This window comes from Centruroides vittatus, unplaced genomic scaffold (assembly GCF_030686945.1).
Source record: "Centruroides vittatus isolate TY-2023 unplaced genomic scaffold, ASM3068694v2 contig_5, whole genome shotgun sequence".
Taxonomy (NCBI): Eukaryota; Metazoa; Arthropoda; class Arachnida; order Scorpiones; family Buthidae; genus Centruroides; species Centruroides vittatus.
In genome coordinates this window covers 3,089,154-3,107,779 of record NW_027122286.1, presented here as the reverse complement: position 1 = coordinate 3,107,779, position 18,626 = coordinate 3,089,154, and the positions used below count along the sequence as shown (strand labels likewise).

Here is an 18,626-nt window from a genome sequence, read left to right as displayed (position 1 = left end):
TTGGTTTCAAACATATGAATATGTCGTCTCCTCAGTTTTACAACGAACAAGTTTAGAAAATAACGTCAAACTGTTATAAAAATATATTATCTTAGCCAATCGAACATGCATAGTTACTTAATTTTTGAGGATGAATCAAATTATAGTATGATTTTGTTTTACACATTTCATAAGGTACCCGTAAAACGAGTTGGCATAAATTTATGCTCCATTCTAATTTGTTCCAGATAATTGCCTTAGACATTTATGCAACCAATTGTAAATGCTTGCATGTCAGAAAAACGTTAAAAATAGGTTTAAAACGTTTTACTTGCTATTCATCTTTGTAAAAAGGTTTCAGCCCAATATTTCTGAATATACAGAGCAAAATTTTATTATATAATATCAAGAATACTACAAAAGAAAAAATACATGCATCTCATCCTCTTGCTGTGATTTCGGTTTTGTTATATAGTGCCAAAATTTTACTTTTAGTTTTTTAACCTAAACATTTGACATCGGCATACAGTATATCAGTCCCGCGTAAAACATGACCCTGATGTAGACGTTTCAAATAAAAAGATATTTTTAAAATTTTCTCTTATTCTAAGTAAGAATTCAAAACTGCTGATTTGTCAATGATAATTGTATTATTCAAACTGCCATTTATCTCATGTTAAACATACTAAAAATTGGGATGATAGCATGATAACTACATTAATAATGACTGTCTGACTTTTAAAATTTAAATTGGAAATTTTTCAACATCAAAAATTTTTTTTTGGAAAATACAACAAATTTATTCAAAAATGAAATGGTTTGATCTTTATTTAGACATAAAATTTCCATTCTTATACATATTTGCAGATAAATTTCTCATTTCTATTAATAAAAGACTAGACACTTTGAATGTCTTTTTCTGGTGATGATTCCAAATTTTAGTTAAAATATGGAGAAAAAATACTTTAAAAAATTTAAGTTTCTGAAAAATAAAAACAAATTTTTGCCAAAAATTAATCATAAAACTTTTTGCCATAATTTATAGAAATGTTTATCTAATTATCTATTGGAATTTTTGGAGAAACTAATTCGTCATATTTATCACTGTAAAAGGACTGATAAAGGCAAGATAGTGTCCTCTCCAAAAAGCTATGAAAATATATGATCATTGATAAAATTAACAAATTTTTATATCTTATTTCTTTTATTACATTCTTATATTTCTTATCTTGAGACCTCTGTCTGGAGCTCTATCCAAATGATTCTGCTGATCTCCCTTTTGTATCTAAGTCTGTCAGCATAAATAGAATTTGTTGACAGACTAAATAAAGTTTCTGTTAAAAGTGTCACTATATACACAAATTGTAATACTGTACTTATTAATATTTTTCAGATACTTCTCTATTGGACAGAATTTAATGCTTCTTTCTCATGCAAAAGCTTGACTCAGTTAATCTATTGGGTTGTTCGGAAAGTTCGTAGCGATTTTTAAGAGAGATAAAAGAAATTGTTTTAAAACTAAAAATATACTTTTATTCCATTATGTTTGCGCCATTGTTTTTAATGACGTGTTGCCATCTATGGGGCAGCTTCATGATACCCTCTTCGTAGAACTTTCCAGTTTTTTCCGCGAAAAACTGATCCATGTGGTTTTTGCAAGCTTCCAAAGTATGAAAGTTTTTATCATGAAGGGAATTTTGTAGAGAATGGAACAAATGGTAGTCCGACGGGGCAAGGTCGGGTGAGTAAGGGGGGTGGGGTAAAACATCCCAGCCTGGTTCCAATAATTTTTGCTGTGTTCGTAAAGACGTGTGAGGTCTGGCATTATCTTGGTAAAACACAATGCCCTTTTTTTTCTATTGGCCAGTACCAGACGTTTTTCTTTAATTGCCATGTTCAGCTTATCCAATTGGGAACAATACTTATCAGAATCAATTGTTTGATTCTGTGGAAGCAGCTCGTAGTACAGGATTCGTTTTCAATCCTACCAGATAGTGAGCATGACCTTCTTTAGATGAAGACCGGCCTTTTTTATTAACGGTGATTCATTTTTCTTACCCCATGATCGTTTTTGGCTGATGTTATAAATGATCCACTTTTCATCAACTGTCACTAAACGCTTCAGAAAAGGGTCATTTTCATTTCGTCTTTCAAGAGAATCACAAATGGAGATGCGATCCAATAAGTTTTTTTCCGTTAAGTCGTGAGGATCCAAATGTCGTAACGATTCACGTATCCGAGCTTCTTTAGATGTTGAAATACAGTACTGTTTGATGACTTCACTATGTCTGCAATCTCTCGAGTTGTGTAATGAGGGTTTTCAGCCAATAATGCTTTGATCGGGTCTCTTCAATAACAGGAGGTCTTCCTGAGCAAGGAGCATCTTTAAGGCTGAAATTGCCCATTTTAAATTTTGCAAACCACTTTTGAACAGTTGATTCTGCACAGCACTCTTACCATAAACATCACATATTTTTTTTGCTGTTTGTACAGCATTTTCGCCTTTATGAAAAAAGAAAAGAAACAAGTGTCGATAATGCACGTTGTTCGCATCCATTTTTGCAATGAGCCAAATTAAACGCTATTTGAATAATCTTAACGGTTTTTTTGTAACGGACGCGTCTCAAGGGTAATTTATCGTAATATTCATTGGTTTGTACAATTCTAATAATTTTTGCGTCAATCGGTGTCTCAACTGTCGGCTATCAAAAATCGCTACGAACTTTCCGAACAACCCAATAATATATTAATGTTATGTCAAGATATACACAGAGTGGCCAATTTATTATGTCCATCTGCAAAGTTTACACAAATCAGCTATGATAGCACTCTGTTGTCACCAGAAAACAAGATTGGTATAAAAAGGGATTGCTGGATTGTACGGGCAGTTGTAGGGAATTGCATGTGAAGGTATGGGTAAAAGATGTGATTTAACAGACTTTGAACATGGAGTGATTTAGGGTGCTAGAAGCAGTGGACGAGTATCAGCAAAACTGCTTTGCATGTGAAGCATTCAAAAGCAGCTGTTCTTCAGGTGTACAAAGAATGGTCAACCAAACAAAAAAGCAGGTTTCAATGTAAGGCATGTGGTCATCCTTGATTCCTAGTTGCTTGAGCTGAAAGGAGAATTGCCAGACTTGTCCAGTCCAACAGAAGTGCAACAGTACATCATATTACAGCTGATCTTAGTTGACCTCCATAATCCCAAGATCTCAATCCAATTGAGCATTTGTGGATGAGGTCAAAAAGAGCATCAGGCAGCTGGATCCATAACCATTCATTCTTAGTGTAATGGAAAATACAATTTATCAGATATGGTGTCATATTCCTCCAGCAACTTACCAACTTCTTGTAAAGTCCATGCCAAAGAGAATTGCAGCAATATTGCAAGTGAAAAGTGGCCCAACAATGTACTGAGTAGATGGTTATAATAAATTGGCCACTTGGTATATATTACAGTATTTCATATGGAACTGATGTAAAGTACTGTATTCTGAATGCTATTTGATGCAATATGAGTTATGTTCTTCTCAACCCTTCTTACAGAAAAACTTCTTAGAATGGACACTTGTTCTGACGAAAAATCTAACATACTATATTTTTTAACTATATCGCAACTCAGTTTATAGATTCTCAATACAACTAAGTTATTATAAATTATAAATAAAATAAAATTATATAAAATGTTTACATGCTTTTTATTAATAAAATTATTATTTTGTCAAATTACAATTACATGTTCATAAAAAGATATTTTATAATTGTACAGATATATTCACTTGTTAATACCTCAGTCATCTTCAAACATCATAGATACAATATCCTTATCAAATAATTGTTGTTCTTCCAATTTCTTTGGCTGTAAAACAGTTGAAACATTTTTTCATTTGATAAATACAAAGATTTTTATTCAAATATTAAAAAAATTGTTTAAAGTTGCCAAATTATTATTTAATGACCAGAAAATTGTAAAAATAGATTTTAAAAATATGTCAACAGTTTGAGAATTTGAATATTTTTATTCATTAAACGTTTGGAAATAACTAAGTAATTTTTTAACATTTTGTTTTGTCTCTGTTTTTCTTACAAATAAACTAAATAAAATTGTTTTTGTTGTCTTAAATATAAAATAAACTTAACATACTGTATTTAAATTTTTAAAATTTGCTGTATTTTTAAAATACATTAAACAATAACATTATTATTTTCTGTCAATAATAATCAAGTGCAATAGAACTTTTAAAGTTTAAAACTCCTGTACTATGTTCTAGCATTAAGTTATTCATGAAAGTAAAAATTAACATTTTATCATAATCCTTCACAAAGATGAGTTCTTTTAACTCAACAAAAACAATCTGAAAATACAGATAAAATTTGAATCTTTGAACATAAACTCAACAGAAAAACAGTTAAAAAAACATATCTTGATTATTTCTCAACCTGTTAAAAATGTTTCTTTTTGATAAAAGTCAAGAGAGATGGTTTTAACTGCTGAAAAATGGTCTTTGATGATGAGACAGAATTGATTACATAATAGTATTAATATTTAATCATTTGGCAAATAACAAAATGGTGAAATCATTATGAAAATATAATTGTGACAATGTGCAAAGTGCCCCCTAGGCTTCGGCACCATGGGACCAAAGGATCGTCACCACGTTTGCAATGACTAGTTCGTCACAACTGACACCACTGTGTCTTTTAGGTAGACTCAGAAACCTAGATGGCTGCTTATTTCGTCTTTTTAGTGCGAGCGGTCGAATTGTAGTCGCTTAGTTCCAACTCAAAAGATGGTATGGATTGAAGAAGTGCATCAAACACAAATCTAACAATAACAATTTTACATTATTTATGGTAAATACCAAATTTTATACAAGCAAGGTTAATATCTCGTATTTAAAGTTTCGTCCCTGGATATTAACTAGTCCACAAGTTCGAAGTTGGAGAGAGAGAGTTTACATATAAATTATATAGATACCATGCAATGCCGGATTGATGGAGTTCACTGTTAGATGGAAAGTGTTCACTTTAGCATGAGTTCACCCTTTCAAGAAGTTCACTTTGATGGAGTTCACTTAGAGGAATCACTAAGGATGGAGGAAGGTCACTAAAGTATCCGATCGTTGAGGCAACTCTGACTAGGGTAAACTTTCGATGGTGGTGAATTCTTGGACGAACTGTTGTCTTCATTCATCACTGCCTTTTATTGGGGGTCCTCCCTCTTTTTTCCCTTGCCCTTCTTTGGCAATGTTGCAGCACCTATGTCCAATAACAATTTCTTGTCACGAAGTTCCTGGTGACACATTTGATGTATCATCTTGAAAGGGAAGTGACTCCACTGAGGAATAAAATCATATCCTTTACAATTTTAAAAATTGTGGGTAAATCTTATAACAAGTTTTAAAATCAAAAAGTAAATTTTCACCCAAAAAATCTCTTTTTGTCCAGCTTGAACTCTCACATAATAAATTGATGATTTTAAACATTCTAAAAATAACATAATTTTTATAATTGTGAAAGCACATAAATAAAATAATTCAACCCTAATAATCTTAGGCATATAACATATAGTACATTCTTGCCAATCCAGCCTCTCAGTTTTCTGGCATACTTTCAGTGTGACTGCCTATGTACTTCCATTTTCACAAAAATGTTAGTTCGGTTTTCCTGTTTACTCAGGTTTCATTTCTCTTTTTAATATTGCAATAAACCATATTACTTGCCTGTCTATCTGCAAAAAGAATCAGTATGGAAAGGCAACAGGTTACATCATTCATGGCCTATTCATTCTCAGTAATCTGATATCCCTCTGTGAAAGGAATGGACAGATTAGCAAGAGTCTATATATATATTATTCTTCACTCCAACAAAATTTCATTATGATATATAGACATATATGTGTTTTGATGTCTTGGTTTGGTTATAGTAGCATAAAGCATCAGACAACAAGATTATTATTGTCATAGTGCTCTCAGACCTACTTAAAAACATTGGCTGGGCCATGAGTTTGACATAGCTTGTCTAAAGCATAATTGCCTGTTATAGTTGAATCTTTAAAGAGCCTTCTTGGCCTCAGTATGAAACAGAACATTAAATTGTGATGGCATTATTGTTTGATTTCTAATTTCTTTAATATAGATGATCCTCAACCCTTAAGCAACTTGTTCTCATAAATTATATGTGGCATGTCCAAAAATTAAGTTCCAAGATGATCTTTAAGGCACCCAAAAAAAAATAATAAATCATTGGGGCTAAGTAGTCTAGACTATAAGGGACATGGGGCAAAACCTCCCAGTGCATTTCAGCCAGAGTTTATGTTGTCAAATTGGCCGTATGAGGCTAAGCATTATCATGAGAAGAATGACATTTCATACCAAGTATTATTGCACTTTTCATCAATGTGTAGTAATACTGGGCATTAATTGTGAGCCCTTTCTCCAAAAAAATCCATATGGATAACATCTTGCATGTCCTAGAAGACATTTCCCAAAAACAGACGGCTGCACTTTGCTTTTCTTGGGTGGCAGGGAACCTTTATATATCCACTCCATACTGCTTCTTTTAGTCTCTGGTGTCAAATGGTGGATCCATGTTTCATCACTCATGATGATTGATTCCAGAAATTCATCACCTTAAGCTCAAAACTGATTCAAGAGCTGTTTGCAAATTTTCATGCATGTCTATTTCTGATCTAATATTAGCTGTCAAAGAACCCATCTTGCACAGACTTTGCAAAAGAGTAACAACCAATTGCAGGGACAGAGTTTGCATTAAATGATGATTGCAGTCAAATGGCATTGAGATATTGGCTACTTGAATCATGGTTTAAAATGTGTTTCAAAGACAACGATCATCTATTTCTGAACACTGTCTTCACAAAAGATGCTGTGAAGACAGTGTTCAGCAAAATGTTGGCTATTACTTTTTTCTGTTATTCCCCTCTTTTAGAAGTCATTCAGCCAATTGGATTATTCATGTAACATCAGAAAAACTTCAATAGGGTCGCCAGCTACTTTCTGAAAGTTTCCGGTAGTATAAAATCTTATGACCATCAACAACTGTTATTCAGCAGTTAATGACAAACCTTTTCCATTTCAATGTTTAATTTTGTAGCCAATATAATTTAAAATATGAACAAATCCAGATTTAGAAAATTTATACTGAATTTGGAATTTGTCTTCAGAACAGATTTTTAAGGATTATTCCAATATCGTATTACTCTCACCCTTCGTAATTTTCGAGATGAATAATTTTAAATATTTTATTTTTTATTTCTGTAAGAAGGTTTTTGTAATTATTAAAATTGTCTTCTGTTTCTTTAACAAAATGATATGACAAGGAGATTATAACAATAATGACCCCGAAATGCTTTACCATTTTATAACTAACATGATACTTGAATTGCAAATAAATGCATCTGGTTTGATTGTAGTCTTAAGTCTTCACCTGTTTGAATATCAGAATTGAAAAAATTAAAACAAATTTAAATATTTAATTATATTATTTCCAATCCAAGCAATTAATTAATGAATAATTTTGTTGATTCAACCAGTTTACAACATTTATCAAATGAACAATATCCATTTTTATCTAAACTTTGCAACAAACAAAATAATGTGATGACTTTCCACTCAAATTAAAATGCTGTCTAAACCCACTATCAAGTGAGTCTAGAAAGTAGGCCAAATAACTGGTTTTTAATTGCCGTCTAAACTGTGGAAAACAAGAAATCTTTCTGCAACAAAATTTTTCTGAACTGTGGTCTAGACTATCTTTAAACCATCATCACTGTTTAAATGCTGTCTGTGCAATCAGCCGTAAGTGTTTTTGAATGAGTCTCTCAACACTGCCAACACTGATATTTACATCAATTGCAATATCCTAAATTGTTATATGCCAGTTCTCAAGGATAATTTGCTCAATACATGCAATATTTATTGATGTGACTTGTCTAACCTTGTTCATTGGTTCATTTGTCACCAGCTCTCATCCTTTGCCAAACTATTACCATTGCCAGGACATCATTTGTCCCCCATACTATGCTTTCAATCTTATCAAAATCTCAGATGGTTTAACATTTTCCTTCACAAGAAATTTGATTAAGCATTTCTGTTCCATAGCTACAAACACACGGCTTGCCACAATGACCACTGCAACTGCTGTGCATTCACCAAATATGTCATGCTAGATGCAGAATATTCAGGAAGGATTGTAACCATCTGTAAGTTTTATCATGCTACAAATAGTCTTCAATTTTTTACACAGAAAAGTCTAGGTCAACCTTAAAGGACCATTGTTCAATGATGCTTTCTACCAGTTTTGCTTCAAAAATATTAAAATCATCCATAAAAATTAATTTTTATTGTACGTTTCCTGTTTAATCTATGGTTTTAATCTTTTATTATGCTTTCTGTTTACATATTCACTGAAAAAAAATTAAGATTGTCCTACCTCAACAAGATTGAGATTTTATAATTAAACTTTTTTTTGATCTTTCTGAGACAAAACTCCTCCATAACATTCAACTTGATTGCTTGACTTTTGTATATAATTCTAGGAATTCTTCATATTCATGAGTGGGGAGTCTGTACATTACTCTATACTTTACTTTGGTGTAAACTTTTACATCACATTTTAATTAACTTTGAAAAATTAACAATTTTCATTAAAAGTTTTAACTTTAAGAACTTATATTAAAAAAACAACAGTATAACTTATATACAGGGTGGGCCGACGAAAACGAAACAGCAGAGTGTTCATGTTCGTCCAAGCAAATTGCTCGGACAGGTCGATTTTATTCTCGAGGGGACATCTTTTGCAATAAACTTTTTGCGATTCTGAATACAACAGACAACAAAAAATTTTAAAAGCTCATTTATTTTGTATTAACTAAACAAACATTTATTTCGAAAAAAATGTTTGTTTAGTTAATATTCAGATTCGCAAAAACTTTATTGCAAAAGATGTCCCCTCGAGAATAAAATCGACCTGTCCAAGCGATTTGCTTGGACGAACACGAACACTCTGCCGTTTCGTTTTCGTTGGCCCACCCTGTATATCTATACTTACAGTATTCCATTTTATCAAAGTTGGAACACTTTTAAGTTTCAGATCTTGATCAGTACGGAAGGTGTTCTTTGGATCTTTCCAACTACATAAATGTTTAAATAAATTAACTAACAATTTCTAAGTATTGTACATGCATATTTTTTAAATACAAATAAAATATAAGAATAAATTTTTAAGTTATTCTAGTATGTTTATACATCTGAGGAAGACTATTAAAAATAAATCAATAAAATCAAACAGAGCCATTTTATTAATCATCATTCCGAATACAGAATATGCTAATAAATAATTTCTAGTTTCTCAAATTATAGGGTTAAATCTCACTTCAAACATGAATATTTGTGACTGTTAGATTTAATGAAGATTGTTGTTTGGGAGTGCTTTAGTTATTAGTGTTATATATAAAAATACTAATAGCAACTATAATTTCAAAAGAAATTTGAATAGTTTAAACACCAATTTTCTTTTAATACTAAACTTTCATAAATTTAAAGAAATATAAATAAATTCACAAATACTGACATTAACAAATATGAATATTTTTTTAGCATAATATTAATAAAATATAGTTATTAAAATGTTCAATATTGTAAATCATTATATATACATATGCTATAAAATAGTATTTCTCATCCTAAAACACATTACAGCCAGTGGATTTTACAACTTTTATAACAGGAACTGGTAAAATATAAGAAGCATGCAATGCTATAACATTGTAAATGCCATTTTTCTCTAAATGCATTTTATTGAAGAATTGAATTCTAAACGTGATGTTTTCTGCTGCAAAAAAATATTATGGCAATATTAGCATTGTAAATGGCTATATTTTGAAGCTGAATTTATGTGAAGCCATAATGTTTAAAGTTCTTAAAATGTTACAGCTTATATTTACATCATTTTGATATTCCAGAGAATTTGCAACCTAGTGAGTTTTTACCACTTTATTCTAAAATTGAAATGAATTCTCATTCACTAGAAAAAGTGTTTTTTCCTCTCCTGAAAAGTTTGTTTTATTTTTTGCATTTATAACAATATGGCATTGCATGCTTCATATATACATATGTACAGGTATCCCTCATATAACATGACACTTCTACAACACAATTTTGCTCTAACATGGCTGGAAAATTGAGGAAATCCCCCTACAACACGGTTTCCAGTTTTGCTCTGTTTTGTAAATCCTCCATACAAAATTTCACAATTTTTAAATCTAAATTTCATTATTCTATATTTTTTTTACTCAACCTAACAACAGTGAACCTTCTATCCTTACCAGCACAAGTAAACACATGTGCTGTTTCAAATTTGCCAGACTTTAGAATATTACAATTTTTAATTTGTTTTGTGTCTTTCATCAGGTTTACTTTAATGAAAACTGATAGTAACAAGGAAGAAAAATATTGCACTATCAACCAGGTGTCATTGTCATTACTTTCAGACTTTAGCCCTTAAGACTGTGTTTTCTTTTTGTACATTAATCTTCATATTTAGTAAAGTTTATTTAAACATTTTTAAGTAAATGTTATTAAACTTTTTTAACCATAGGTATTACTTACCTACAAAATGATTACCTCATTCATAAAAATGATGAATGAAATACAGCAGTATCTCAGTATTCGAACAGTTCCCAACTTGAACAATTCGGTATTCGAAGAAAGCAATGACAATGACATTTGGTTGATGGTAACAAGGAAGAAAAATAGTGCACTATCAGTTTTCATTAAAGTAAACCTGGCAAAAGACACAAAACAAATTGAAAATGTCAATATTCTAAAATTCATAGGCAAATTTGAGACAACGCACGTGCTTACTTGAGTAAAAAATATAAAAACTTGAAGTTTAGACTTAAAAATTGTAAAATTTTGTACAAAGGAGTCCCAAAACTATGTCTACAAGGGATTTCCCCAATTTTCCAATCATATTAGAACAAAACTGTGTTGTAGAAGTGCCATGTTGTATGAGGTATACCTGTATTTTTTTCTTAAAATTTTAAAACTGTTCTTAAACAAAAATGCCCTTACACTTCTCTGTTTCCAACTGTACAAGTTATGAAAGTTATGTCCTCTGGAATGTCTTTCAATACTTCTTCTATTACAGGATCAGCTAAATAAATAATATATGTATAGTACACATATAATAATAAATACAGTATTGAGTTATTAATTACACTTAAGCAATTTACAAATTTGACTTACATAAAATTCGAGTTATGTAAAGGTTTGCAGTCTGCATTACTTACGTAACTCGGGGTATTACTGTACAGTAAAACCTGCATAAACTGGAATTGCAGAGTACTGAATATTTTTTCTAGTTTGGCAGGTGTTTCTTAACAGGAAATCACTGTTCTGAAGAATTTTCTCTCATTAGGCAGGTTTTTGTTTTATTCAAGTTCTTTGTCAGACAGATTTTACTGTATGAACTTTGTACAAATTTGAATTTTTTACTTATTTTGTTACTGTGCTTTACTGCAAAATATAAACATTATACCTTTGTAATAGGTACATTTACTTTTTTCAACATGAAAATTATTTTCCAGTAATTTGTATATCATTGTTAATGATTTAATAGGAAAGGCTGTACTATAGATTACCACCTATGGAATTTCGGGACTTTGAGTATATATTTGAACTCAGGACCGAGACGAGTTCAACGATACCCTACTTTTAGACCGGAGACAAAAAATAAGAAAGTCATCATACTTTTAAGTTATCATACTTTTTTAATGCTATCATGCAGATGGTACCATAGTTGCTACTACCACCATCTTGCGGTAAAGTCTGCAAACCATGACGTCAAACTATGGTTGTCTCCCGGAGGGATAGGTTTGTTGGACAAGCTGCGATAGTGAGCGTGTAGTACTAGTCGACCGGAAGAGATAGCAAGCGTCTCGGCGACTGAGGGGCCCTAGGCCCCGAGGTCAAGGAACACAAGGGTGTGCAAAAAGGACTTAACTCCAACTGCAGACTATCAGTGTGCTCGTGGATCAACATCTGCCTCTGTTGATGGTATATATGGCCAACTTGCCAGACTGCCTGTTAAACACACGATAGGCTTAGTGGAGAGAGCGACGCGACTCCTGATCATCACGTGATTACAGAAAAAAAATATGATAACTTTCTTATTTTTTGTCTCTGGCCCAAAAGTAGGATATCGTTGAACTCATCTTGGTCCCCTCAGTTCATATATACACTCAAAGTCCCGAAATTCCATAGGTGGTAATCTATAGTATCCCCATAGGAAATACTTCTCATTATAAGAAGATTGAAAAATTATTGTTAAAATGCATAAAAAAATTCTTATTGAAAGTAAGATTTAAATCAATAGTTTCACATGTGGATTTCAAAATATCACAACATCAGATATAATCTGAATGTATTCAATTTCAAAGATATTTTTGCATTCAATGACCAAAAAGAGACTAACAAGAAAACCCCTTCAGGTGAATGTTGAGTTGGGGCTTGAAACTTCTATCCTTACCTAAATTGGGAGAGGGAAGATGATTCCACAAGCTACTAACTTTGCAAATGTTCACATGACCCTTTGCTAGATCAATTTTGAAAATTCCAAACAGATATACAGTCGAGTCCGCATAAGTCGACACCCGGATAACTCGATACCATCGGTTAAGTAGTCAGTTTTCTGTGGTCCCAGCCAACTTACATAGGCATTAATGTTAAAAAACTCCGGTTTACTCAACACCGTTTAACTCGACATACTTTTGCTGTCCCACACTCTGATAAGTCGTCACCCCTCCTGAAAAAATGAATTCACTCCACATGTGTGATGCAAACTCATTTTTTTCAGGAGGGGGAGTCGATTTATTTATTAATATATAATTATTATTAATATATATATATATATGCATACATATACATATTAATAAAAATGCCTTAACATTTTATGTATTTTTATGTATAAAATAATAACAGATAAACAAACAGAAAATATACAATCTACATCAACGTCACACCAGAATCCAATTTTGCATTTTCTCAGACTAGAGGCATTAGGAATCCTTAGACGTTACTTGCCAACAATTGACAATTGCAAAAATGATGTTTTCAAGGTGTTCGTGATCATTGAAAAAGAAAGTCGAGACAGTTAAGTGCTCAAAACAAACAACACTAAATGAATTTTTCAGTTTTTCATCTACAGAGTAATTGTAAATGGAGGAGACAATGTATTGTAAGCCTATACTATTATTTAACGCACTACTGTATTTTCCTAATTGTAGTTTTGTGGTTTTTTTTCCAACTTCACTTTAGTCGTCACATCAGATAACTCGACACATTTCCACACCCCAAGGTTTCCCTTGGGGTGTGGAAATGTGTCGAGTATATATAGTCCACACTCCAAGGGAAACCTTGGGGTGTGGACTATATTTGCAAATTGAACAAATCAGAAAAAAACCTGACAACAGTGAGCTACTAAAGCTGAATGACCAAAGTCATCATGAGAATGCATCCAGGTGTTTATAACTAATTTTATTCATCATAGTTTAAGAATATGATTTGGTACACGCAGAAAAGATCTGGCTACAATATAGGAACCCATTTGTCTGCTGTTGAAAATTTGCCTAATCTCATTTTTAATACACAAACAGCTACAACTTGCAAATTTGCACTTTGTCATTGCAAACTTGCACTTTGTCTCAATCATTTTATTGATAAAAATAATCTTCATTATCATGATATTTAATTACCTCTTGGACTCGCCAGTGACTAAGTGGATAAAACCTCTAAACATTGATAGTTGCTCACAGGTTCATGCCTGATCAATAGGTTGGCCATGTGGAAAATTCAGTGTTTTCTACACATCTGTTATCTAAATAGAGGCCAGTTTCCCTCAGAAAGTCCTCCCAGGAAGCATCTCCCCTTGACAGATTGTCCATGTGTTGCTTTGCTGTATTCCATCAATCCTACCATTCTATATAATTTGCTTCACCTGGTCTAGCAGGTCATACAAATAATTGTGAAGTTAATGGCTTATAGAATCATCATTCCAATCCTAAATTAGATAAGAACAAAGTTTTAAGCTCTAATTCAACATTCACCTGAAAGAGCTTCCTTTTAATGGTTTAGTATTACTTTATTGAAAATTCAGAGATAGGATACCAGACTTGTCCAAGGCAGTGGATTCATTTAAAGGGTTCAAGTATAAAAGGTGGTATGCTCCATAATGAAAGTTTAGAGAAAATGGAAAAATTAGATGTCTCAAGTTTTCTGCTTTGTTTATTTTAATCAGAATAAAGTGCATGTCATAGTTCTTTGTTAACATGTGGAATTGACGCTATTATCAAGTGTCACCAGTGTAGAACAATAAAGTATTTGATCCTACTGTTAAATAGTGGTATAAATTAAATTACTTTGTTTTTGAACCACGAGTCTTATGGAATGTCAAGTTATTGAGAGTCAAGGAACTCTACTGCACTTATCAACTTGTTACATATATTAGGCCATGTTGAGAAAAAATTACAGAAGATCCATGGACTCATTTTGAAATAATGAACAAGGGCCCATTCGTGTATTTTTCGGTCCCCTTTTGTAAAAAATATAAAGCATTAGTTAAACATTGTTTTAAAATAATGTTCTAATTTGCTTTCATTCTTATGTATTCAACTTTTGCAATTCATTTGGCACTTCAAAAGACACATCTCAGAAAACAGTGGCATATCCAGGTGCAAATATATATAAGCAGCTAAGTCAATGACATAATCTTATATACTTGTCATTTAGATGTACTGTACCTTATTGGGTGTATAAATATGACTGCCTTTTTTCAGTAAATATAAGACATTTGTTTGTTTTTAAAATGAAAGAAAGATTTATTCAAAGTATTTTCCATCAGAAGTACAACATTTGCCCATTTGTCAGGCAACCAGTCTTTTTCCATGAAGGAAAAAGACTGGTTGTTTTGAAGCAATCCAGTTATCAACCCAATTTTGGATATCCTCATAAGATCTGAACTGCTTTCCAGAAAGGTCACTCTGCATGGATCAAAACAAATGATAATCTGAAGATGTACATCTGGTGAATATGGCATGTGGGGCAATACATCCCAGCAAAGTGCTTCTAGAGTTTCCTTGACTGGTCTTACAACATCTACATAAAATAACCTTGTCATGTCTTTTGGCATATTCTGAATGTTTTTGCTTAAATGCTTTGTTCAATCTGATTAAGTGTTGTTTATAACATTCAGCAATGATTGTCTGACTAGTTGCAACAGCTCATAGTATACTATACCCTTTTTGTTCCACCAGATACACAACATAACTTTACTTAATGTGAATGACATTGAGAATAACTTTATTTCCATGAATATTCTGTTTTGGCATTGATGAATATGGTTCACCTAGACACTCCCATGCCTTTGGTCATTTAGGATAATCAAAGTGAATCCATTTTTCATCTCCAGTAACAATTCAGTACAAAAAGCCTTTTCTTTTAATCTTTGGAGCAATAATTCACATGTGGTTTTTTAACATATCAATGTCTCTTTCTTTCAATTCATTCAAGACCCAATTTCCTTGCTTTTGAACCATTCCCATTGCACATAGATGTTCGGAAATACATGATTGAGTAACATTTAAAGCAACAACAATTCCCAAGGATCAGGTTGTGTGTAGCAAGGATCTTCATCCAATAATGCTTCAAATTCTTCATCTTGAAAGTTTTTTGGAGGTTGTCCATGCTGTTCGTCACATGTATCAAAATCATTATTTTTAAACCATTGAAACCACTCTTTGCATGTTGTATTTGATAGATCACATTCACTGCAAATTTCCAATAGCAAATGCTATGTTTCTGCTGCAGTTTTCTTTGCAATAAAATAATGAAGTAAAACTTCCTACAAAAGCTGTTTTTCTGGCACAAAACTCAACATTTTTAATCAGGTAAAAAATAATTATTGTTTACACTTTAAACAGATGTCTCATACTTATTTTTAAAGAATGCTGTCAAACCTTTCAAATAACTGTTCCCAGATTCAGTTGCATGCAAGTATTATAGTACTACTAATGCCATCTATTAAAAAAGGACAGAATCATATTTATATACCCAATGGATATATATGTGAAAAATTTTTGGAGATTATAGATTTGCACATGAAAAATATATGGGTGTACTATAGATTACCACCTATGGAATTTCAGGACTGAGTATATATTTGAACTCAGAGGACCGAGACGAGTTCAACGGTACCCTACTTTTTGGCTGGAGGCAAAAAATAAGAAAGTTATCATACTTTTTTCGGCGATCGTGCAATGACCGGGAGTCGCATCACTCTCTCCGCTAAGCCTATCGCGTGTTTAACAGGCAGTCCGGCAAGTCAGCCATATATACCTTCAACAAATGCAGATGTTGATCCACAAGCACACTGATCATCTACAGTTCAAGTTAAGTCCTTTTTGCACACACCCGCACTTGTTGACCTCGGGGGCTACGGCTCCTCAGTCTCGTTATCGCTTGCGGTCGGCTAGTACTACGAGATGACCGCGCTATTGCAATCGGGAGTCACAATGCTTGAACAAAAGGAAAAAAAAAGGAACTGGCGTTCGACTGTTCGTGCAATTTCTTGCCGTTCAGAGTGCTTTTTTTTTAATTTGTTTGCAGACTTTACCGCGAGATGGCATCACTAGCAACTACGGTGCCATCTGCATGAGAGCATTAAAAAAGTATGATAACTTTCTTATTTTTCGTCTCCGGTCCAAAACTAGGGTATCGTTGAACTCGTCTCGGACCACTCAGTTCAGATATATACCCAAAGCCCTGAAATTCCATAGGTGATAATCTATAGCAGTGATTCTCAAAGTGGGGGTCGTGAAAAATTGATGCCAGATCAATTTTTTCAAATATTTTATAAATTTACTATGGATTCATGTTTAGAAATAATAGAAATAAAAAATATATAAAATAATTTTTACTTAAATAAATTGCACATATAAATAATAAAAATAATATAAATATTTAAATACGAGCCTAACCCCTCCCTCCGGGATGTTTTTTGACACATACTTATTCTTCGGGGGTCCTTTGAAATTTTTAAGTGCAGAAGGGGGATCGTGGTCCAAAAAGTTTGAGAAACACTGATCTATAGTATCCTCAAATATATTTTTGTTATACTTTATTTATAATTCCTGGTTAAGGAGAAGAATATGCTTTCTTCACTCATCCCTGAATTTTCCTCTATCAAACAGAATTAGGGTGCGACTATGCAGACGCGAATTTAGAGTGAGTGAGAGGTTGTGAGCGATTTAGTTTTCGCAAAGGAAAACCACGCACGAGCGAGAAGCGAGAAATAACGCTGGCGAGAGCGAATTTCTGGTTCTCGCACATATCTGACAGGTTTTGATATTTATCGCGTCTCGCTTCTTTTCGCCACATATTCTCGCTCGCTCGCGTCTGCATAGTCGCACCCTTACTCCTAGAATCGTGGATTATTTTAATTTCAGTTCGTGTAATCTATAATCCTTGCAGCATGCAGATGGATTCTATCAGTAGACACACATTCTAAATTTTTGTACCATTTAAGAATTTTATCGAAACTTTCACCAGAATAACAAAACTTATACCTTTCACACAATCCGGACACCAACTTTTTCCATTTTTATCTTTAGAACCAGTAAACAGCACATAAATATTTCCGCTATTTTCATTCTCAGAAGCTATAATTTTTTTAAATGCTTCGTAACCATCTGCTAAAATTTTCTTTACCATTTTTTTTTTTTTCCTAGTCCAACAAAACTTCAATGTAAATAACCACCAAATAGCATGTGAGACTCGACCGCTCCGTGTTGCCAGATGAAATAATTGAAAAATCACCCAAAGACGGACGCGACGTCGCCAGATTTTCACCAAATTTTCAGTTATTTTAAGATGTTTAAAGTTAAATAAATTGAGAAATGCGCGTTTTTTTATATAAAGTTCTTAATGTCGTTTATGAGAAAATGACATTAAGAAAATTAATATTTCATAAAAAAAGAAAATATTTTGATTTTATTTAGTTTATGCTACAAAATAAATACAGTATATTGTTTGCTGCTTATCTGAGATGCGATTGCTATTGATCCAAGCGATAACTTATAACTCAAGGGGGGCGTTTGGAAATTGTAACCGGTGTTACCGGTAACTGTTGGTAAATTACCAAGGCGTTTAGAAAATGTAACCTAAATAAACAACCGAGTTTAAAAATCATTATTAGACGTCACCGCTGGTACTGCGGTACTTATCGAAGTAACCACGGTGACAAAGCGGTTACAGCGGTTCTATTGAATTACAAGATGGCGGATACATTGTATCGTGTGACGAATGTGGCGATTTTAAAAATTTGGAGAAAATAAAACATTTTGTTTCCGCGACACAAAACGACCAAGATCAGAAAGCCATGTTGTCCCAAATTTCAGATAAGGCAAGACAGCATGGAAAATGGCAATAAATGCTACGAAATTATTGATTTCACAGTATAAACTAAACGAAGATAAATTTTTCTCCAATACTTGTTTTAAAAAATTCTACAAATTCATTTTCATCTTTTGATGAACTTGTCGAATCATCGTCATATGATTCTGAATCGATATT

General features: G+C 32.6%; 1 protein-coding gene across 1 annotated transcript; it reads right to left on the bottom strand.

Moving 5' to 3' along the window:
• Positions 1-3,653: 3,653 nt before the first annotated feature.
• Positions 3,654-17,832, bottom strand: LOC136978239 (thioredoxin domain-containing protein 17-like). The gene is made up of 4 exons (XM_067273908.1): positions 17,621-17,832; positions 11,073-11,154; positions 9,049-9,130; positions 3,654-3,838 (listed from the first exon to the last, which is right to left on the bottom strand). Exons 1-4 carry the CDS (start codon positions 17,763-17,765, stop codon positions 3,770-3,772), a joined length of 378 nt encoding a protein of 125 aa, XP_067130009.1. The 5' UTR covers positions 17,766-17,832; the 3' UTR covers positions 3,654-3,769.
• Positions 17,833-18,626: the final 794 nt, after the last annotated feature.

What these genes read in the sequence shown, in the direction of transcription:
- LOC136978239 (XM_067273908.1), bottom strand. Translation starts at nt 17,765, where the DNA reads ATGGTAAAGAAAATTTTAGCAGATGGTTACGAAGCATTTAAAAAAATT. An exon ending in GTGTCCGGATTGTGTGAAAG is followed by an intron (nt 11,155 to 17,620) that starts GTATAAGTTTTG and finishes TTATTTATTTAG; the next exon opens with CTGATCCTGTAATAGAAGAA. An exon ending in CTTTGATAAAATGGAATACT is followed by an intron (nt 3,839 to 9,048) that starts GTAAGTATAGAT and finishes ACTGTTTTACAG; the next exon opens with CCAAAGAAATTGGAAGAACA.